This window comes from Acanthopagrus latus, chromosome 4 (genome assembly GCF_904848185.1).
Source record: "Acanthopagrus latus isolate v.2019 chromosome 4, fAcaLat1.1, whole genome shotgun sequence".
NCBI classification, from domain to species: domain Eukaryota; kingdom Metazoa; phylum Chordata; class Actinopteri; order Spariformes; family Sparidae; genus Acanthopagrus; species Acanthopagrus latus.
In genome coordinates, this window is record NC_051042.1 from 10,813,837 (window position 1) to 10,838,454 (window position 24,618).

At 40.8% G+C, this 24,618-nt stretch overlaps 1 protein-coding gene and 1 long non-coding RNA gene across 3 annotated transcripts; both read left to right on the plus strand.

Moving 5' to 3' along the window:
- Positions 1-220: 220 nt before the first annotated feature.
- On the plus strand, positions 221-23,827 carry LOC119018048. Of its 2 annotated transcripts, XM_037095384.1 has the most exons (8): positions 221-688; positions 765-801; positions 19,384-19,550; positions 19,796-19,889; positions 20,486-20,566; positions 20,872-20,953; positions 21,289-21,362; positions 22,600-23,827. In XM_037095384.1, the coding sequence occupies exons 1-8, from the start codon at positions 533-535 to the stop codon at positions 22,674-22,676; spliced, it is 768 nt and encodes a 255-aa protein (XP_036951279.1). In that variant the 5' UTR covers positions 221-532; the 3' UTR covers positions 22,677-23,827. The 2 variants fall into 2 exon arrangements, with proteins under 2 accessions (XP_036951279.1, XP_036951280.1); XM_037095385.1 differs by lacking the exons at positions 20,486-20,566; positions 21,289-21,362.
- Positions 1,682-4,542, plus strand: LOC119018049. Its single transcript, XR_005074641.1, has 2 exons — positions 1,682-2,274; positions 4,193-4,542. It is a non-coding gene; the product is annotated as an uncharacterized LOC119018049 (long non-coding RNA).
- Positions 23,828-24,618: the final 791 nt, after the last annotated feature.

Here is a 24,618-nt window from a genome sequence, read left to right on the forward strand (position 1 = left end):
ATAACCATTTGTAATGTTTTTGGTAGTCATAGTCATCACACAATGAACAATGGGCCATGTCTGGAGAAGAAATCATTGTCTGGAGATGCAATTCCATGCATGCACCACACACATATGGTTAGCAACAAGGCAAGGCAAGGCAAGGCAAGTTTATTTGTATAGCACAATTCATACACAAGCCAACTCAAAGGGCTTTACAGGGGCATAGAAATTACATGAAACTACATTAAGAATTGTATTGAAATATATATTAAAAACAAGTAGAAAGACATCAAGAATCCACATATTAAAACAAGTTAAGAAATGTGTTTTCCTCTCCCTTCTTGTTGCGTGTGTGTCTCCCTCTGTCTGTCAGTGTTGTCTCAGATTGGCCAGGGCTGACCTACTTTCTGATCATCAGCCAGGCTCCTCTCACCTGCTGCTCGATGCACCTGTGGTCCATCTACACTAATCACCAGATCTTAAACCTCACTCACTCAGAACTGTTCCTGCCCCACTGAAGTCCCAGTTACAAATACAGGCCACTCTCTACATGGACGAACCGCTTCTTCCATTACTCGCCCTCCTTGATTCTGGGGCGGAGTGTGATTCTTTGGACCACCAACACTTTGTCCAAACTGGGGTGAAGCTTGAACTGCTGGAAGACCTTATTACAGCTCTCGCCCTTAATGGTAGTCTCCTGGCTAAGGTAACCCACAAGACATGCCCTGTCACACTCATTCTGTCTAGAAATCACCATTAAACCATCACTTTTCATGTTATAGATGCTCCTGATACCCCCCTGGTTCTGGGTAAACCATGGTTAGTTTGTCATCATCCCCACATCGACTGATCTGCTGGGAGAATAATTGGTTCGAGTAACTCCTGTCATTCTGTCTGTTTACAATTTGCTTTGTCCCCTGCAGATGGCAGATGACCTTTTTCTATCTTTTAAAGGACAACTTTACAACTAAATATGGCACCCAGGTCCATTTTACAATGGAGGCAAAGACAGCATATCTGGGTACCAAAATGTTCATTAATTTCAGTTTTAAAAGTCTTAAAATGTCACCAGTAAGAAGTCACTCACTGGGGGCTAAAAAGGGGGACCAATCAGGGCTGAGACTTACTGGGCAGATGGGTCCAAAACAAAGGGGATCCCAGGAACACCACATGTGAAGTAAAGAAAAGTGAAACAAAGTCAACCTGAAAGTGCAAAACACAAGAGGGACACCCTAGGCTCAGCACCTGAAAGGGGAGAAGTCAGAGGACAGCAGGTGGGAACACAAACAAAATTAAATGCAACCAATCACAACCCAAGAAATCAAGAAGACTTAATAAACTAACTCTCTAATAATTTACACAATATCAAATCAAATCAAATAAAATTTAAAAAAGTTTCACATCAAATGAAATTCACCTGCAACCTGCAATGACCAAAATAACCATAAAGCCAACATAAATCAAAATTACAGGTTGCAGTGAAACACACCCCCACTGTTCTCTCTCTCTCACACACTCACATACACACAAACACACACTAAGATGTGACAAGTTTGATAGTACACAGTTCAATATAGCATTGTGACAATTCGGCCAAGGCAATGCTAAAACAAGACCTGGACGAAGGCTAACGCTTTTAGCCAGCTATAGTGAGCAGCTAGGAGCCAGGCAGACAGCGTTGGAGCACTGCAACCGCGGATGCATATAAAAGTCTGTGTCAACGCAGTGTGAAGCCAAACAATGACTCAAAGCAGTAGCTACGATGCAAGGCAGCTAGCAGTGAGCGGCAAAGCAATGCAGCTTTTAGTGGTTAGCAGCAAAGCGGCTAGTGGTGAAGCAAAGCGGCTAGCGGTGATGCAAAGCAGCAAAGCAAAGCAGTAGTGATTTCTTGCAGGTTAGTGGTTGCTATGCTGCTACACAGGTGTCTTTACCCTACAATAAAAGAACAGATATTAGCAACTTACGAGTGGCTGGAGGAGGAAGCTAAAGTCACTGTGCTACATACCGGTCAGGCAATCATGGTCGGCACAGCGTGGAGCAACGCGACCTGCTGCACATCAACTGGCAGTGGACAGTGAGCGGCACACAACCAGCAGTGAGCAATGTGCAGCCAGCAGCAACACCCAAGCGAGCAATTGAAATAATATAACCAGAATGAAAAAACTAGAGGGACAGCGTGAGACCAGACTGTAGTCGCCGCCGCCAGGCTACGTGAAGGGCGCCAGGAGGTGACATGGCCCCGGGTCCATCTGGCAAGAGGACAACCAGGTGCCTTCTGCCTCCCTTTATAAGGTGCTAATCAGTATAACATATAGAATAGGTTAAAAAAGAGACAAGTCTAGAAAATAAAAGTCACAGTGCATTCAAAGCCTTGAAATTGCTGTATATGTATAACAACTGAACGCTGCTTCTCCACGTCTAGTTTTGACTATAGGGACTGAAAGCAGACTTCCAGTTCCTATGACTTCAGAGGTTTGGATTGCGGTAATAGGAGATATCCGAGAGGGGGGCATTCATACCCAAGGTGAAGTTCGATGTGTCCAGCGTTAAGATAGCATGCAAATTGCTGTTTTGTTGGTTGTAAAAACAACATAAGTGCCTATATTCTGTCCCAGCTACATAACAACAGAAGAGACAGTGGTTGCGTTTCATTTTTTAAAGACAACGTGCCATCTGTGGTTTGTGTAAGTTTGTGTGTGTGTGTGTGTGTTCTAACCACTTCACATCAGACTGCTTTAGTAATGGGGGTCAGTACAAAACTGTCTTTGCCTCGACACTGACCCTCGTAAAAGGATCAGTCTCAGCTATACGGGACCCAGCAACTGCACTTGAGCCACAGGTAAGAGTCGTTGCAGTTTGATAGTATTTACATTTGCCTACGAGTATGGTGAACTAGTTAGCTCTGCTTTGGTCTGTTATGCAGTGGCGTTTGAAGTGAGTTTAATGTTAACAATATTACAAGGGAGCTTGGCTGTCACAGTAAAAAGTCTGGAAACATGTGCAGACTGGAGACAGAGACGATGCGAGCAGTGTCCAAGAGTTTGGAGACTGTGTTGGAGACAAACACAGCTTTCGCAAGCTGTTAACCATTAGCTGCATGGTATTAACTGTAACAACACATACGAACAACTAACATTATTCAGACACACTAACCACTCTGAAACGTCCTGCAGCAGCTGCAGAGTCTGTACTTCTTCAGGAGCCTTTTCTTCTGGGTCCGATTCTGGGTCAGACTGGTATGGTTGAATGAAAGCATCTCCGCCAGCCATAGTGATACATATATATACACATCCAGCATAACAGTACCACATGCTACTGCTAGCGTAAGACACGTTGTCCTCCTGAGAGGGACAGGCAAGTAGGCCTTGACAGATGGAGCTCATTAGCATTTAAAGGCGCAGGCACAGGTGACTTTTAGACAGCTGAAATTCAGGACACTGATGGGTTTGGGGCTCTGCATATCGAATACAGTGTTGTTGGACCCGTGATAGCTGTGTGAAATTGATGAAAAACAGTATAATATGGGACTTTTAAATATGTGTTCAGCTGTTGGAAAACAGTGTTTTCAATGATTTTACTTAAAAATGGATGTCAAATGTTGTATTATCTCTTGCAGGTATTTGTTATTGAATGGATCAAATTGTGTTGGTTTTAGGTGGACAACACAACTCCTGTACCTGGTATGGTGGCACTGTCCACTTGTCTGATTTTACTGAATTTTGGCAGCGAAGAAGGATGCAAATTCATTACAGGCCCTTTTAGATAGAACTTCAGAGGATACTGGCACAGGAGAGTTTGTTAGCCTGTTGTGACAGTAGCAAACAGGGCACATGCATTATAATTGCTTTTGGTGATGATGTCTGAGAAGAAGGACAGCATTGACTTTTTTAGTTCTAAATTAAAATATAAAGTCTCTCTCTATAAATGTCAAGAAGTTTTTCGCCACCTGCCCTCAGCTTGTCGACATTCTTTTATTTTTTTTTTTATTTTTTTTATTTTGACTAGCGTGGCATTTCTCCAAGGAGATCTTTTCTTACCAGAGACCACATTAACTTCAGAGGGTGCAATTGCATCAATACATTTTTTTTAACTTTAGAACTGAAACAATCTGCAAGGTCATGTTGTGTGTGGGCTGTGTCACATGCTGAGTGAGGAGAATGTCTGTTTCAGAAGTTTACTCACTTACTGAAAATACGCTGTTTGGTTTCAGGGTAGGAGTGATGCCTGGGTGCAGGAGGCAGGAAAATGATGCAAAAAGTACGCCTGACATCTCAGTGTGGATGGTGGACAAGACTACTGACTTATCCACAATGCTGATTGTATTTGCACCGATAGATTCTATGTCCATGTATGAAGATCCAACCAGAGTGAGAAAGCTGCAGTGTTTTGGAACTGTGCCTAATACTGCAAGGAAGTGCAAGAGACAGAGTAGTGACAAGATCAACTAAAGAAGCAAGATATGTCATCATCAAAGGGTTGCTCGGTTCAAGCAGGCTGTTACCCTTTCGTTAAAATAACTGTCAGTTTCAGATCCCAGCAAATAAATCTTTCCAAAGCTGACCCATGATTATGTCAGCACACACCTGAATGGTAAATAAGGTCCACATCATACACCACATCACAAGTTTAACAACTATCCTGCCTCACCATATGTATGAAAGTTAACAGAGGGGGAATGGGGGAACCAGTTGCATTCCATCTCTGTTCCGCCAGCAGAGGTAGTAACAGAGTCGCAACAGAGACATGACAACATCTGTGTTTAAGGATAGAGACTGGAAGCACAGGTCATGGGTTGTGAATGTGAGTTACATGTTTGTTGCTTGAAATTAGTCATACAATGTCTTTGTCACCTTCCACTGTTTAGTTGTAATTACTGTCTTTGACAACTTATATAGAGCAAAAATCATCACATTTAATGAGGAAAAGTCACTGCAATGGTCAATCCTCCCGGCCAAGACTTCAAAGAACTTCCCCTTGGAAAACATCATCCCTCTCAGTGAATGAGTGCCAGAGAGGTGATGTAATTTAGAGCAAACAACCTATCACTTTCCACAATGCATCAGGGTCAGGATCTCAATAACAACACATGATAACAGCATCCATATGATTATAAACAGTCAGTAGATACAATTTTAGATTTACTGGTGGAAACCAGGTGGAAACATGAAAACCCACACACATCACGTCATGACGTGTACCATCACGCCTCTTTTGGTTCAGCAGGTAAAGCACGCTGTATGAGCTGACACAGTGAAGTGACTGTATGCAGACACTGCTTAGTTCATTGTGAGGCAAGCTTTCATGACAAAATTACTGTATAATCTCTGTCCATTAAAAACGGGCCACAAGGTAGACAAAAAAAGGAAATCCGTGGGAACAGATTTGTAAACTGCGAGAACAGATTTGGAAACCATTTTATTTTATTTTTTTTTCAAAATATAAAACAGTAATTAATGACCACTCAAAAATTGGAATTATACTAATCTGGGTTGACAGTAAATCTGTACATAACAGATAGTGAGGCCTAACTAGATTTTTTCAGCAGGCCAGGTATGACAATTTTAAAATAACTCACGTGTTCAAGTGATATGAATTAAAGGTAGTATTTGTAAGAAAACGTGATCTTTGGGTCCCAACAATAAAAACACAATCTGTGTTTTGTAACTCGACAAAAACTGGGAAAGAGACTCAAAAATGTGCTTGTCTTACAAACGGCACCTGTCACGCGAGACTTGACCTATAGATCTGGGGTGGGTTCCTTAGAAATCATGAATCCCTTTGCACAATTGTTTGGGCTTGATTTCCAGAAATCAAAATGTACTTGATCAACATTTTGTGAATTTTTTTTGGAACAATTGGAACAATTAGCGTGTACCATTTTCCACAAACCTAACCCTATGGTGACAACATTTAGGTCAATAACTGTTTAAGTGAGCTGTTTGTCTATAAACTCTTATGGGACACATATGGTGGGAATGGACAGATTCAATTTAACAGCCAACATCGCATGCTGAAAACAATTGCCTTTGGTTTACACAAGGAATGGATGTGTGTGGCACTCTGGGTCACCTGTGTACTTGTGTGCACGTGTGGGTCCATGTCCACTTTGTGTGTGAAGGATATTGACAGTATACTGACAGGATGTTGATTATCCAGCTTGCGGGAGGATGAGGCCTGTCTGGCCGTCAGGTGGGAGTCACAGCGCTGAGGAGTGATGAGACAATCACACTGAGAAGGAGAGAGAGAGAGGAGGGCATATGTCAGGGCAGAGGACGATGACAATAAGCTGTCAGTCTCAGCTGACATGAACACAGCACTATCAGGATCCGATTATCTACAGTAATGCCCTCAAATGGGACACACACAGACAAACACACATGCTCAGCACATACTGTACATGCACTTCAGACTGGTGTCCCCTAGCGAAACCCCCCCTAAAAACCCTAATGTTGGGAGGCAGCGGGATTTGCCAGATCTGGTGATCATGTGGAGAGTATTTCTTCACTGAAAGAAGAGCAAAGAACAGCACTGAAGGCTTGTATCAATGGGAAAGTTGTTTTTTTTTTTCTCTTCCCCTGACTGGCTTGAAGCATTTGATTTACCAAACTTTGCTGGAAGTGCTCTGATTTATTTGATCTGATTTATTAAATTTGGCCCGTAATGGACTGTGATGGACAGGTAGTCCATCCCATTACCTGCCAAGTATTTTTTTAAAGGGTCTGCCCTATTCCAAACAGTTTCTAAAAGGAACTTCCCAGATAGTTTGGTGTAACAAACCATCTGACTGCAGATTCAAGACTCTTGAATGGGTAGAAAATTGGTGCATTGTGTATTTGATTAGGACTTGCGCACCAACCAGGATCTTACAGTGAGAGCTTTTTTTTTTTATTATTATGTTTTATTTACAGGTGCTGCCATAAGCATATCTGTACTTTGTGATTGGACTAAAATATTTCTATGATATATGACATTTCAGCACAGTGTATTATGGAGACAGATTCACCGGTGGCCTGAGGAGGGACAGTTGAGTACCATCATTCTGAGCTTAACACGAATGTCTTTATTCAATGCACAATAAACAGTCATGTCCCAAATCATGCACCTGGCCCATCCCTAGTGTGTAACAAAGGGAAAAGTAGTAAGACATCATTCTGTTCACAATTTATAAGGTAGTTTGGATTTTTGCTATTATATGTTTTGTCTCCTTCTCTCAAGACTTATACATGATAAAGGCTGAACTGAGGCCTCCTCACATGTTTTTTGTGGCACCTCATCCGCCCTCCTGACAGCAACTTTAGAATGTTCAATATATAATTTTATCTGCTTTTTTTTTTTCTTTTCTTGAACTTTCCTCTGTTGAAATTTATATCAACCGAAATAAACATGTTCCATTATTTGTACAATCTTTAATTATGCATTAGGCTGTAGTGTGCACATTAAAAGATGCAACAAAAATGCTCATTAAATTTGCATAAGCAACAACATTTAAAGTGAGTAAAAATACATAGGCAGAGGTCCATTTACCAGCACACAGATGAAAGGGCATGGGATATTAAGACACGGGGTGGTGTCTGAATTCACAGAGAAAACCCTAATCTTACTAAATTGTCCTTGACCAACTAATTGACTTTTAAATAATCCCCTTGATATTTAGACAAGCACAGACCCAGGCAAAAGGTGTGCTGTGTTGAACAGCTGCATTGTGGAAAGAAGCATTCTTTGTACGTCGGTAAAACTGTTGCACTACACGAGGAATAATTGTTCAACATTCTTTCTTTAATTAAATGTATTTGTTCATATGTGTAATATTAAGACTAATATAGGTTAAAATCGATGCCTAGATGCCTAGATGGTGAACAGATGTAGATAAATAGATTCATCAAAATTCAAGAAAACTGAGTGACATTAAAATATAGAGGGCAAGGAGAGAAAAGAGAGATAGCGTTAAACAATATTTTTTCACATAGCTCCATCATTTCTTTGTATGATCCTAATTTTATACACATTTTTTGTAATAATGTATACTTTTATAAAGTAAATAACTGAATACAGTCATTATCTCATCACTTGAATTACTAGAAAATACCTGATGCCGTTGAGGATGAGTCCAGATTTTGAAAACATTCTTGTTTGTGATAGCCACAGTAGCTTTTGGAGCTTCTCCAACATCTTCAGAGGTTCAGGATCTTATGGGGTGAGGGAGTGTTGGGTGTAGAACCTCAGCGCTTGATGCCAGTTAATACTTGATATATTGCATGCCTGGATTTTCTTCCATCTCTAGCCCGGCTGATGATATCCACAGAGCACTAAGTAAATGGTTAGCACTCAAACTGCCAAAGTCCATCGTCCTTGAAGCACTAATCCTGTGCCAGTGTATTGTTAAAATCCACCAAGTGCTGGACAAGTCCCAAGGCAAACGGTTGTGGTTAGCTTGGCAGGAACTCATATTTAACTCTGTCTAACTCACTACCTTAACTCAGAATAGCAAAACGTTTCTGGTAAGATGTTGATGAAGGTTCTCAGTCATCTAGGTCATAGTAAATCTAGGGGCTGTGTCGTAGGCAACTGGACTTGTTTCAGTTTCTTGAAGATATTTCACCTCTTATCCAAGAGGTTTCTTCAGTTCTAACTAACTGTAGAGGAGCTGGCAGGCTTTTATAATCTGTGTGGGTGCGGGTGATAAATAATGTCTTAGGCCACCTAATACATTACTTATCATCCACCTACAATGCTATACTGAGTTCTCTCCCCAGACAGCTTAACAACCAGTCACACCTGGGCTCACCTAGCCCTAGCAACCCACATGAAGGGCGGTTTGACCAATGACCCACAAGCTTGCCAACTCCTCTCCAGTTAGTTAGAACTAAACTAAAGAAGCCTCTTGGATGATAAGTGAAACGTCTTCAAGAAACTGAAAAAAGTCCAGTTGCCTACGTAACAGCAGCTAAACTTTCCGGTAACACTTTTCGGTCAAGGCAAATTCTTGCAACATTGTTGTTACCTTAACGCTGCATTCATGAGTGAATGGCAAAAAAAGCTTTGTGTGCTTCTGTGACTCCACGCCATGTAGGGTGCACTTAAATCAACCTGATATAAAAATCCGATGGTAAATAACTAGAAACAGTGGGCGGTGATGATGTGTAGAGAGATTATTGTGTGTGGGAGGTGTAATGAAGAATGAATTGAGAATGCTGAACATAGAGTGATCAAGGGCACAGAGAGAGAGAGATAGAGAGAGAGAGGGGGGATAAGAAAGCAACAGACAGAAAGAGAGATAAAGAGGGGTGATGGACACGTCTCATCCTCTCTCTGACAGTTTCATCAATAGCCTCAGGAAACACACTCACACATACACACACATACATGCACGTCTGGTGTGTGTGATTGACAGCTAGCAGATGCTGGGTGAATGAAGTTGTCAGGCTAGCTGCTGATCAGCTGAGCGACGCCGTAACAGCAGCTGAAGGCTCAGCTTGACGCGTCGCTGCACTTGAAGGTGATCTCTTGTTTTGCCATAGAGCATGTGTGCGTGCATGTGTGTATATGTGAGAGACAAGAAGATTAAATAACGGACAATAACACTTTTTGTAATTGTATTTTCTGCTCTCTTCTAGATTATTGTGAATGTCAAAGCTGTACTAAACCTGATTTGAATGTAAAAATAGACCTTTGTTGTCAACTTGAATAACAAAGTTAAGCAGCAACGTGGAGGAGGATGGTGGGAATGAGGAGTCTACACTGTAAAAGAGGAATGAAAGTCACTGTAAAATTTAAAACTGGCTTTTATCTACCACAGTGGTATGTGAGGATCTTTACTTTTGTTGGAAAGGCTTATATTAGAGACAGGCCTTTAATTTTCAAATACATCAATGATTGTTTACTCGCTGCCTTGACGAATTCAGTAAGATGGCCACCTCAACAGCTCTAACCCAATCAGTACCCCAAGAGTCACCGTGGGTAATCTCAGCAAGCACCACACACACAGTTCTAGATTTAAGCCCATCCTTATTTCGCTCAAAACCACCTGTGTCTCTGATGCATTAAAATCTAAAAGGATGCAGGGAACTCACTGCCTCCAGGGGACAAACCATATTTTAACCCTGTTATCGGCCCTCCAGGCACTTAATATTCTTCAGTCAAGTACCCCTACAGCTTGTCTGTTTAATTGTACAGTCAGTTGACAAAACATCCTGTGTGGACAGCAAGTAGGATCAAGAACAACACATGTGCAGAAGGTTGGATTTCAGCCCCATCAGAGCACAAGAAAATAATCTGCTGCCAATCTGTTGTTGTGCTATAGAAAGTATTGCATGTAAGATGCAATATGGCAATAAACAGTTCAATAATGTGTATTGACAAAAACATTTTGTGACAGATATAAAAGTCACTTTGTATTGTAAGTATTGTTTCCAGCTAGCATTCATTCAACTCAGAAAATAGTTTTCTTCACTGATTAGATATTGATATTTATCCTTTAGCATAGCTAGCATGTAAACGTAGCTAAAGCTGCTATTGGTATTCATTTGGTTGAGTCTTCATTGGTTATTGTTGCATTTAGTTTAGTACAGAGCTCACCATGCCTGTAAACAAGGAATCTTATCTCTGTATAGCAACACTACAGTGATAATGTTATATTCTGTCTTTCAAGTTTCTTGATGAATCTTGAATCTGAAATAAATATTTGGAGCTTGAAGGCTGCACACTTTGTGCACATCTCTCTTATCGCGACTTGTTACTTTCTGACCAATCCTTGACATACAAATTTCAACAGTCAAAGCTACAAGCTTTTTTGGGTGAAGAAACTAACTGGGCCACTTTCAAGAATAATCAGCTCTGATCGATTCCATATTTTCTCATGATGATGGTGAAAACTGCTGCTGCTTTGCTGTTCAGAGAGACACTGAGTTGAAAAAAATAAACCCATTTATTTTAATCAAAAAGTGTATCCTGATGATGTGCTATGGCTGACAAGTTGGTGGACACTAGCGGTGATGGAGGCCGTCAAGCTGAAGAAGGAGGTCTTCCAGCTTGGTTGGCCCAGGGGTCTTCTGAAGCAGCAGACAGGTACCGAGAGGCAAGAAAGGCTGCAGCCTCAGGGGTCGCTGAAGCAAAAACAGGTGTGGTAGGAGTTCAGGGAGACTGTGGAGAGGGACTTTTAGTCAGCCTCAAGGAGGTTCTGGCAGACCATCTAGGGACTCAGGAAGGGAAAGCAGGGCTTGAGAACTGCTGACCAGGACTTTGGATACTGTTGGGCAGTGGAAAGAGCACTTTGCGGAGCTCCTGAATCCAACTTACACATTCTCTTACACATTCCGTCCTCCCCCCGGTTGGGAGGAGAGCTCCTGCCCCAAGCAAATGCGTTCAAATATCTGTGGGTCTTGTTCATGGGTGATGGGAAAATGGAACAGGAGATGGACAGGAGGTACTGCAGATGCTGCTCTGGACCATCACAGTGAAGAGGGAGCTGAGCCAGAAGATTTGTAATTGCACTTTTGCAAAGTAGAGAAAAAAAGGTTTTTAAATGTGGTATCATGTCATCATACCACTGGTTCCCGGTATTGAATTCCAGGTACCAGTATCAGTTCAGTACAGAACTCTGCTGTACATTTGGCATAAGCAAGCAACAGGTTCTGGATTAGAGTACAATACGAAGTGAGTCCAGTATAAAACTCTGTGTATATTCAGGTGTTAAAATCTGTATATACACAAAACAGGAAACAGGTATGCACAGTTTTTTCTTCAGATTTATAAGACCATGTCCTATCCTCATACATCTTAATCATCCTGAAATTTTACGCACATGCCTGAGCCATCTGACCATCCCACAATTCAATATAAATGGCTTTAAACACCGCCCAATTACCTGGTTTGCATTTAAAGGGCCAAAATTTAGCTTAGTGTTGACAAGAAATGTCAGATGCAAAGAAACTGTCGTAGAAGAGGAAGCATAATTTTGTGGACTATAAACTTAAAGTAATGACGATCAAATTGACAGACAAAAACAAGTATTATCTGAAGGCTTAAGTTTTGGCTTTAGCAAAAAAGGTTCAGAGATTTTGGATATTTAAAAAAAAAAAAAAAAAAAAAGGTCAGATTTCAAGAGAGACTCTATGCAGCTGAACAGTCAACTTACTCCCAAGTCTTCCAGGCCCTACACTCGGCACTCCGCAAACATCTTTTGTTTTCTTTGATAGAGAGGCCCCTAGTGGCAGAAGTTATATATTATACATTTTACTTTTTGTTTCTTATTTTCCTTTCTTCACCTTTTTTTTTAAGTTTTACTCCCTAAGTTTTACTACTTTTACTCCCTCCTTTTATACAGTTGTTCAAAACATTTTTATAACATTTCTTATTCCATATTTTTATTTCTACTGTTTTTTTGATATTGCATGTATGTTCAATGTATGTTCAATGTTTGTTATTGCTACTGGATACTTGAATTTCCTCCGGGATCAATAAAGTATCTATCTATCTATCTATCTATCTCCTCCATTTATCATTAGCCCTTTGACTGTCCTATTCATTTTTTGCTGATTTCATCCTCCCAACTCATCTACTTTTAGTCCCCTCCATATACTGGCATCTCATTCCCCTGTTATCCCTTCTCTCATCTGTCTCTCTCTGTTACTCCTATTTTTACCCACTAATTCCCCATTGTCCTTTCTCTCGTCCTTTCTCCCCATACCTCTCTGACCACACCCCATGCCTCTAAGTGGGCTTTGAAGAGTTAATGTTGAGATGTGATCTCTCACCCTGTGTTGCCTGCAGATATCTATTAAAAGGGCACAGCTCTCTATCACAGCTTAGACACCAGATGTTGCTTGCGTCCCCACTCATTGCAGATGTAATGGGCCTGAATGCAGCAGTTTGCGACTTCACTGGCATCCATCCTGTGCAATGCAGCACCAGAGGAAAAACAAGCGAGAGACATCATGAGAGAGAGAGAGAAAGAGAAGGGAAGAGTGTAATTATCCTCCATTAGCACCAACTCTTTTATTTCCCCCAGCAGCAGAGGAAATTCTCGTGTAGAAATGACAGCTATCAAAGTGAAGATGGGCGTATTGTTGAAGTTTAGCTGGAGTGTCGGTGTTTGCCTGTGTGTTTGTCTGTGTGTTTGTCTGTGTGTGTATATTCTGGGCTGTTCCTGTGTGCATGGGACTGGGTGCGTGTGGGCGTGCACGCAGGCGTTTCTTTTAGGCGTTAGGACCTTATGACGGCAAACACTGATATTGACGGTTTTTGATTGAAACTAAAAAAAGATACATGAGATATATTTTCATGCTTGTGTTGCAACTGATTGTGTGCTGTCATCAAGTTTCAGTGCCAAAACACAATCCAAAGACTACAAAGATTAGTTTTGTCTCTATTTTACTTGGAAGGGTGAAATATTCTCCGAAATATTATGACATAGAACTACACCAAAAAATGTTCATGATAATATGTACAGTATTTACGGTTGCCCCAAAGTACTGCCTAACAATGAACTCTCAAGTATTTGTGAGTACATGTGTCGGATATAGGAAAAGTCTTTTAAGCGAGAATACATCATGTAGCAAAGAAAAAAAGGTCCCAAAATGACCATATCGGATGGCACAGGCAAAAGGCTTCAACCTGCCAGCAACACAAACTGTGTGTAAAGTCTGACTGAGGCCATGTGTGAATTGCAATAGATCATGGTCCGAAGAATTCATGAGTGTGTTGATGTTGTTGAACGGAGTGTAGCTGCTTTGTGTCGTTTTCTTCTTTAGTTAATATTGTGGGTATATCAGAAGTACATGTAGTTTTTATATCAGTGCAAAACCAGTCATCATCACAGGCAAGTCTTCATCCTCTACAACACTCTACCTCCCGCTTAAACTAGATCATTTTTCACTTGTTTTTTACATTTTGCGAATCACTGATGCGTTCAAATTTGAACTAACCCTATCAACATTTACATCATATCACGTTCACAACATGTCTCTAAGCTGGCATGTTCATGTCAGCTGTGTGAGACAACTGGCAAGCCACTATTCGTGGCTGCACTTGAGTGTGAAAATACTGGATAATTTTAAAGTGTTATTTTTAAAGAGATGTTGAGAGCCAAGGTAGAGCTATGATCTTTTCCTGAACCTTACAGAGTGTTTTTTAGGCCTTAATCTAGCCAGACCAATCAGAAAGCATTGTCACGATGTAGAATAGCAAATTTAACCTAAAGAAATGTAAAGTTTGATATGTATGTCATATGTAAACTTCCAACATGTTCATGATCTACAGCAACACACCTTGCCAGCATTCTGGCAATGAGGTTGCCACTCTGCACAATGTGCGGACTTGCTTCTCTGGACATTGTGCGCAGTTCAAATGTGAAAACAGGGTTTGCCAACTTCATTGCTGCTCAGCTGCAACCAAACAAAGGGGGAACTTTCTCTGTCAGATATTACTATACTTTTGTGTCTTCTGCACCCACTCATAATTGCATAGCATACAACAAGTTTATAGTTTTACTTGTCTTCCTCTAACAAAGCGTATGGACTTCAGAGGGACTGAGATATCCAGGTATCACGAGGATCCTATGCAGGACAAGCATCGCATATGACATCCTGGATCATGCCACATACATTACTGTTGGCCTATGTTGACCCATGACATTTTTATCTCTCCAGCTGGTATCGGCAAGGGTTGTGAACTGATGTCATGGACAGGTGTAAGTCTTAAACATAAAGGTTGTATTGATGGCAACTCAAACTGTCTAACTGCTGATAACCTTGTCCAAACACCCAGAGCATCATTCTTTACGCAAAGTCTAGTCGTTGGAACATGAGAGGTTAGAAAGTGTTGCTGCTGAAGCCTAAGAAATGGCACTTTATCCCCCCGTGGTATTAGCTGCTATCTGATTGTCATGCACAACCTTAGCCCAAGCAGATGACAAATAAATCTCCTCATGCGCGTTGCTGTAATTCCGCTTCACATTTGATCTCGGAGGATGTGGTCACAGACAATCAAAATCATAATTATGGATACAGTGCAGCTAGGGGGACATTTTAAAAATGGCTCTGAGGTGACCAGCATTCATCTATTTATTTTTATAGGGGTCTCGGCACGAGCAACAACTTGATTTATTTCCCTCTGCTTTTAAGGGTGCAAGACCCAGACATTCAGAAATGAAGTGGAACGCTGCTAAGAATTTCAAATGCACTTTTAATACATCCCCCTCATATTGACGTTTAGGTGGGAATCCGTCTTTTTTATTTCTGTCATTTCTAGCACTGCAGCCAATGGTATATTTGTGAGTGTGTGTATGTGTGTGTGTGTGGCAACATTTATTTCCCCTCATCGTCTGTTGAGAGTGAGAGGGGAGGGTGGGAGTGTAATGGTAATCATTTTTTTGTGACTGCGCCCAGGGTCTGAAGTGGCTGTTGCAGAGGACTTTTAGATTGATCTTGCACACGCACACACACACACACACACTCCCTCTCTCTCTCTCTCTCTCTCTCTCTCACACACACACACACACACACACACACACACACACACACACACACACACACACACACACACACACACACTCAAGCCCTGAAGAAGATATGCTATATGGATCGCATCCATCCCCCTCTGCTTGCCCTCCCTCCATGCCGCCATTTGATTAATGATCCAAATATGTGAATAAAAATATCAAAACAACTCGTCAAACCTAGGGGTTCCAGAGACGAAACAGCTTAAGGATGAAACTACAGACTAACGAGGAGAACCTTTTTTTTTAGCAAACATTACTTTCTTTGGGCCTATTTTTAATTTCACTTTATGATTCACATTTTTTTTTTTAATTTCTCTACCCCAACGATCAAAAGGGTCGCAATGGATGTTGTGGGATGTTGAAATATAAAGAAATTCCCCAAAAGTAATGTATGTGAATCAATGCCAGTCAATGTCCATTCAATCTATACCGGTGTCGTATTAAAGTACTATATGTGGATGTGTGTGTTTGAATGCATGTATATATGTGTATGTGAGACACCCCGGTGAGCATGTGGATGCTTAATTCACAGTGGTGGTACAATCAGCCCCCTTCTAACACAGTCGACCACTAATTGACATTTTCATTAACAGCAAATTTATGTTCCTATTTCTGTCTGCGATAATGACCATTTCCCAAGCAGTGTTATGGGCTCTGCTAATGGACATGGAATAAAGGCGGAAACTTGTTTAATTATGATGGAAAAATAGAGGCCATATATGCTCTGGCTCCTCAAAGGTGTCAGTGAGAAGGAGGTGGCGCAGGCCTGGGTGACGGCTGGATCTGGCAGATGACTGAGGTCTGACATGGAATCATTGTAAAGACTGACATCACACGTCACAGTTGATCTCAATTAATTCCTGCATTTTAAAACAAGCCAAAGTAGTTTCAAAGACAGCAAAACCTCTGTATCACTGCCATATCTCATACATTTTACCACATAGTCTAGGCAGGCATTTCCCTGAGGGGCTGGTCAACCAGTGGGCAGCAAATCTAGCACAACCAATACAAAAACAGTACCTTAGCTACACACGGGCCATCTACGTTGATACAGTGGGATTCACAAGTTCATAATATGTGACGAATCCATCTTTCCACTTATAGCTATCATTGTTTTGCAACGTCAAGCTTTCATAGTTGAAAGTGTGTTGTGCATAATCGGTCAGGGCATAGGGTTGCCGCAGTGACGTTTTTCCATCGTGGAAGCACACTGGTGTTTCCCACTGCACCAGGTTTCCCACTATTTACTGCTATGGAAAACAGCTTCACATTAAAACCATTTAACTGGTGAAACACAAGTTGACTGACCTGAACACTGTTCAACACCAGGAACACCTACAGCAGCAGAAAGCCTTGCAAAAACATGATATTTCTGGTGAAGGATTAATAGGATAAACAAAGGTTTTTTTCTACATCCAGTATCTTTTCTTTAAGATTTTTTTATGGGTAGGACAGCTATGATATGACAGGAAACAGGATGACATGCAGCAAAGGGCCACAAGTCAGACTCAAACCCTGGACTGCTGCAACATGGACACAGCATCTATACATAGTGCGCGTGCTCGACCAACTTAGCTACCAGACACCCCATCCAGTGTGTTTTACCAAAAGTACATGGTATGTATCGTGGAGGTATAACAAACATTCTGAGTGCTCTATATTTCCTATCTAATACAGTTTTATGCAAGTCTTAACTATAACAGTAGCAAATCTTCAAATGGTTATGGCTATTGAGTGTAAAACTTTAAACTTGAGGAAACTTCACAAGAAGAAAGAATACATGAGAACATGGTTCCACAAAGACACTTTCAAGTCCTTTTCAAGTTCGTGACACTTTCAAGTTTCATGACCCTTTCTAGTTTGTTAAAGTGCTTTTCAGCATAGTAGCGCAGAGGCTGTACACCTACCTGGAAATAAATAAGTGCTTTGATACATCTGTACAGAGAGCCGGAATGCTATGGTTTCTCTGTATGTAAGCATACAAGCTTGTTCTAGCACCACAGCCAATCAGTCTAGAGGAACAAGCGAGACCTACATGTGATCCTCCTTGACCTAGCCAATACGTTTGACTCAGTTCCCCGTGAACTTATCTGGGAATTATTCCACTTCTTCCATGTACCAGAGCTCACTGGCACACTGGTCAAGACCTTTTTCCAAGACCTGCAACTGTGCTTCACAATGGCTGATTTCACTGAAACATGACAGTGCTTGGAAGTAGGCATCATGGCAGGCTGCGCAGTCTCACTGTTGGCTTTACTATGGCCATGGAAGTCATTATCATGGCCCAAAAATGGGTGGTGGGCAGTGATCGAACCAAGGGGCTACTTGGAAAAATGCAGGAAAACGTAAGCCCAGAGAAACCCAGAAAATCTGTAAGCATCTCCATATTTAAGGGGATGCACCAACTAAGGCAAGTCAGTGTGGCCTGGGTCATCCAAAAAGCACTGTCGTCTGGGGAACTGAAGCTCTGGTGCCCATAGTTTGGACTCCTCCCACAGACAATGTGGCCACTCACTGTGTATGAAGTCCCTATAACAACCGTGGAGAAGATCAAACCAACACTTCATACAAGGTTTCGGCCTGAAAGCATGCAAACCAACCTGACGAAAGGCTTCAACATCAGAGCGGACATTTGCATTCAATTTGTGTCGGATTCTTATCGAAGTAGCCAAATCTTTGACTATATTGGTTTTCTGATATGTATTTGTAGCCTATCTGGGACTACCTTGAGTCGTCTCGGCAGTCAGTATTATCATAACAGATGTACATGACGGAATTATAGGCATGAAATCTGGATTTTAAAAAAAACAGCATTATCCTTTATAATTAAAATGATAAACTGACTTCCTGTATGTGAGAAGTGGTCATATTATATTGCAGAGGCTGATGTCATCCCACAGAAACATACATTTGAGCCCTGGCAATAAAAACAAGCTGCCTCTTTTGTTGTCACCCACTCAGGTTACCTCACGTTGACCTCTCCTGACCCCTCCTTCTCCTGAGCGATCTGCTTTTTAATGCTCTCTGACTGAAACATATGACCATGTCCACAGCTCCAGGCTGTAAGTCAAAAAAGTCTAATGTAACACAGAAAGAAAACTTTTCTGTATTTGAGGTAAAAACACGAACATGCATGCCTGTGTGACTGTCAGAATGTAAGTGCATCGGACATGTTGTAGAATCAGTATATCCTTCAGTGAAACATGTTGTACTGCAGTGTGTATTGGCATATATTTTGTGTGTGTGTGTGTGTGTGTGTGTGTGTGTGTGTGTCAGCAGAGTGACAGCAGACAGGGCTAAGTCCCACCTCAGACGATAGTAATGGAGACGTCAGCAGGATAACAGAGCCAGTGCTGCTGACAGTCATCCAATCAGACAGATACAACACCACATCCTATAGAGAGGCTGGACACACACTCACTCCCACTGGCGCACACACACACAAGCAAAGCCTGACATGCACATAGGCAGTATATTAGATGAGCATCATCCACACTGATGGTGGAGATGATTCCATTTGCAGGACCACTCAGCCTTTGGATCTTCTTATCTGGAAAAAGATGCTGTTGAGGAAATGCCTGACTGGATAGGGTGTGTGTGTATATGTGTGTTTGTGTGTATGTATTCCATCTATCTTTTTGTCTACACTGTAAGAAAACCTTTTTTTTTTTTTTTTTTCAGGAAGTATTTTGCTCCTCTTTTTTTCATACATTTTTTCCCCTTTTTCCAATACAATTAAATACATGTTTGTAGATTGACAGATATTTTTGTAGTTTGAAAATAATAGTTATTTCATATACATAAATATTGTGTTTTTAACAGCAATCTATTGAATAGGAGTGTGGTAGTTCTCTATACTTTTGAAAATTGCTGTATTGTCCTTCTGTTCTGTTTTTAAATATAAGCGTATGCAGAGTTCCAATGGATTACAAACCAGAACCTTCCCAACACATTCTACACTGAGCTTGACGACCATCTTCCTGGACGGATGACTTTATTCAGACAGAAGGTGTGCAAAACTGGGAAGACAACAGAAGCTGTGGCAGAAAGTTTAAGAATCCACAATGAACAGGTGAAGAGATTATTATACATTTCATTGGTTGAACCTCTTTAACGTTGGACAAGTTAAATGCTTTAAATGAGCTTTGGAATTGTACATTTAGTCCACTTTGTTTTTGCTAATTGTCTGATTGCATTAAACAGTAACATTGTGAACAGATTATTTGTTGATATATGTTCTGATTGGACATATCAGGTCTGAATCTGGTTTGTTTAGTAATCGTAACAGAATGTGCACTTCTATTTTTATCGCTATAGGAATTACATGACATCGACACCAGGCGTACCGCTGTTCTCCATGTTCTTCCTGTGCATCTGTGCAAGGAAGTCTTGATTTTTCAGAACCTGCATAGTGAGTACCACTTTATATTAAATGAACCTCTCATCAAAATCCAAACATGCTTAAGCACTTACCCTTATTCAGTCCATACATATAGTTTGTGTGATTTGGAGAGGTTTGGTCTGATTGGAAGTTTGCCAGCTTTTATAGTCTTTGTGGGAGTGTCCTTACAGTGTCGTTAAGGACACATATGAGCTCGCTGTTTCAGATTCATTACGTCCAGTTGTGGGTCGTTGACCCAACCAGTCTTCATGTGGGTTGCTAGGGCTAGGTAAGCCAAGGTGTAAATGATTGTTATGCTGCCTGGGGAGGGAACTCAGTACTGTATTGTTGGTGGATGATAAGTAATGTCTTAGGCCATCTCTGCCTTTCTGCCTCAGCATGTAGTTTGAAGTGAACTGGGATATGATGTCTTTTAAAGATCCTGCTAAGTTTCTCAGATGTTCCCATGACATAAGGAATGGCAATGTGGTTACGTTTTCTCGTCTCTGCTTCTCTGTCTGCTCTGGATCTTTTAGCGGTTTTGACAAAGGTCCAGTTTGGGTAACCACAAGTTTTAAGTGCTCCCCTGATGTGCTTCTGTTTCTTCTCCTTCCCTTCTGTCTTAGTAGGAACGGTCCCAGCCCACTGGTTTAGGGTTCTGATGACCCCCACCTTGTGTTCTAGTGGAGAGGAGAGCCAAACAGCAAGTATTGACCTGGGTGTTTAGGTTTTCTGTACACCTCAATGTTCAAGTTTCTGTCTTCTTCAATGTGTACTGCACTGTCCATGATAGACAGACTGTCTCTTCTGACATCTTCCCCACAAGCGACCCTAATGACTCTGAAACTCAGAGCCCACACATGTCCTTAATGTCTCTGTAAGGACACTCCCAAGCAGAGTTTAAAAGTATAGCTGCTTGTTCCAGACTTATTTGTCTTTAAATCAAGTCCTCAGTGTTCCATGCAGCAATGTATGAATCTCACAAATAACTTTACAATTCTGTGACCTTCAGATTCAAAAGAGCAAAAGGTTGTTTGCAGCATTTTCAACGGCGCAGACGCCGAAAGCAGAATGGTAGAGATTGAGGAAAGCTGGTAAGTTATAGTTGCTACATGTTGCTGTTCACTTCACATTTCAGCAAAGGGAAGGAATTAAAGTTTGAAAGCAGTAGTGCTGTGCGAATTGATCTTGAAATACTGATAGGGACACAGTAGAAATTAACTCTACCATCAACAGGATCCAGTCTTAATAATACCTGGGCGTTAGGAGCTACTTCCCCCTCCATCTGACAGTCATATGTGAACCTTAGCTCTGTAAATGTGTCAGGCGCTACTGACAGTTGACATTGATGATGGCTGACCGCAAACGCAGTCGTGTGGAGCTTTTTCAGTTCTCAGAACAGCTGCGATGCAGTATGTGATTTGTGCAGGTGTAATGGAAAGGTGCTGCCAAGGCAAGAAGGACTGCAATCACCATCCTTTGCCAATGGCAGGTTTTATCCAGGTACAGAAAGCGTAGCTACTGCCGACGTTAATTACTGTCACCGACCATTTTATTGTCATTCGGACACAGGTAACTGTTACAGAAAGAGTTACAAGACTTTTGCAATATTTGGAACTTGATGTGGGAGGGAGCAGAGTTTGGGACAGAGAGTGAACAGGCGACAGCAAGGATGCGTTTTTTTATTCCTTCATGAGGCATCACTGATGGATTTTAGAACTTACTTGGCTGTTGAAGACATAATTACAATCACTGTGAGAGCAAGGGGCACTTGCCCAGCTACTTCCAGTGAATCCACTGATACATATTTTGCATCAGTTTAACTGAAATTCTGATGCTTTTTTTTAATATATAATATCCAGCAGTGCACAAGCATTGACTGACAGGAAGTTAAGTTGGGACTCTCATTTAATTACTGTTAGCTCACATGCTGTATGTAGCCTACAGCGTTTTGCTAGATATTCATTTATTCATCCACACAGTTAAAGCACATGAAAAGTTACAGGAAGAGAATCCTAGAAAGATTATTACTGTGGTTGCACGAAGGTTTTTAAATGAATTTGTCCTGATTGCATCGTGGGAAGAAAATAGGTTTTAACTCATCTGATCTGAGAAGAATTTTCCCAACATAAAATTGGCCCTTTAAAGTGTTTCCTAGATCATTAAAAACTGATTTTGTACACGAGGGATTATGATTGAGATGGTGCATTTGTTACACTGAATTTAGAAGGCAGTAACCTACACATGTCTCCCTCTGTTACCAGATCTGACCTTGCAAGATTGTCATTGTGACTTTTAATGGTGCTAAAGACTTAAGTCAGTTGGAGAAGATCATTAAACATAGCAATACATCCTTGTAGACAATGAATTCCAACTGAAAAAAACAACTGAAACTAAGACAGGTTAAATAGATTGGTTTTCTATTTTAAAAGTTATGTGGAAAAGTTTTCTTACTACTCAATGTCCTCTGATCCATTGATCATACAAAAATATTGATTAGCACAGCTTTAATTATTTAATTTATTTCTTTGCTTCAGGGGAATTAGATTTGTGTTGTCTCCCAGCAGTTTGATGTGGTGAACAGCTTTAAATGCTTTGATGCACACGAGCCTCTGTGAGCCTCTCATGAGCTGCTGCTATTGTAGCCCAGAGCAGATCAGCGCTGCTGGGTGTATGGCAAAATTATGTTCACTATATATTTTTTTTTTTTGTTGATTGATATATTTTTTTTTTTTTTCAGGCGGATTTCCATGGATTTCCATGATATTTGGTTCATATACAAGGTGTCTAGAGAATGAATCCGAAAGAGTTTGGTGATCAGTTCACCTCTCCTCTTGCTCCACCTGTTGGTCAGTGGTTTCACTTATACAACTAAGAATCTTGGCAACAACTTTATGGATTGGCACAGAATTTGGTACCAACATTCACTGTTCCATGAGGAAATATCTTCAGTGAATTAGGTAATCCCCTCCCTTTTCCGTGTGTGTTTTCACACGGAAATAGCTCAACAACTATTGGACAGAATGTGTCTTGAGACATATTAATAAAAATCAAACATTGTCATTATTATTTGAGGATATTTCACTGTGTGTAGCATGCAGCTGAGGAGTCACTGGTTGTTTCCACTTGGCTCAGCTCTAATGGGAAAACAGATATGGGAAATTAGTCTGATTCTAGAGACAAGGACAAAAAGTGTTCCTCTCTTTATTGCTGTCATGTCTCACTTCATAAGAATGAGGTGGTTTCATGCCAAACACCTTATTCTTGTAGCCAAGATGATCCATAAATTAATAAAACCTGACTGGTTATTGCTAGGAGGAAGAGAGAATGAGAGGGGGAGAGAAAGATGCAGAGAGAGGGAATGTGAAGGGCTGTACAGTGAACAATCTCTGGATAATTAACAGGAAGATAAACAAAACATAAATTTGGATATTGCATTTATTTGGACTACCACTCAAATATGCGTGAAACACGTTATTTTAATTAAAAGATAAATCTATGTGACATGCTGCTTCCCAGTTAATTATTCAGTGCTGTACAATAAAAACAAAACCCATTAAATATGCCACGCACTCTATTTCTCCATTAACAGTAAAAAGCGCTCATCCTGGGGACAACATTTCAAATTCAGCTGCTGGTTTGGCTTCTTCCCCATTTTTTTTGTCCTTTCATTGCAGATTTTTTGCCCCCCACTATTTTCCCTTGCTTTGCATTTACATTGCTCCTCAAATCTTAGAATTGCAAAACACTAAAATGTAAGCAGTCACTGCTTTTGAAATGTGTGTAAGGTATCCATTACAAACAGAACTCTTTCAACAGCAGCTCTACACAACAAACTCTAATCTTTACATTTTAAATCTCAGGGTTACTCGTTCAATTGGATGTGTTGACGCTGTTATTAAAAATAGATAAATAAATGACCAAACTATTGGAAAAAAAAATCAGATCGCTCAAAGTTTTCAAGTGTAAATTGTATACGTCATTTGGACAAATCATGTATTTTACAGTAACTTTAGGTTTCCTGGTGTTTTGCTGAATTATAGCAATCAGGTTATTCTGGATAGAAAAAAATAACATACTGGTAGTTGCTTATGCAGTAAGCCACAACATCTAATCTGCAGGGATAATAATTATGTTTCTGTTTTTTCCTGTCACCGTCAAACCTCATGAAATTATTCATGTAAAATGTACCTGTATTTGGAATGGTTTAGGAGGCTAGCAGTTTGTTAGTGCTGGAATCCTAGATATCAACAACTGCCACGACCCATAGTAAGAATAAGAACCAACACCAAATGCCATCTTCCTTAAATAGTGGGGTTGAATGTTTGATTGCTGGCTCCTCTTATACAGATGTTGAAATGCTCTTAAAGGGCACCAATTTAATGCATAAAAACATATTCAAGTGTTTAAAGCTCTTGTGAAGTACGACTGCATAAGTGAAAAAAAAAGTAGTTCTCCAGAGGATGATGCAAGTAATCTGATAAAGAGACATCTTTGACCTGAGTCCATCTCTTATCAACCATGCCAAACTGAACATAAATCCCTGTAAATGTTGCATAATGCCCCAACAAGTCCAGTAGTGTAACTGTGCAATACTAGACCAGTGGACTGTTTTTCAAGACCTGCCATCTAGATTTCCTACCATCAGTGTAGCTACTAAGTGACCCCACAGGTAGTCACCCTTAAAGCAACCCATTGACCTTCAAACTACTCAGGACATATGTGTATTAGAAAAGAAAGAATTCAAAAGATATTAGAT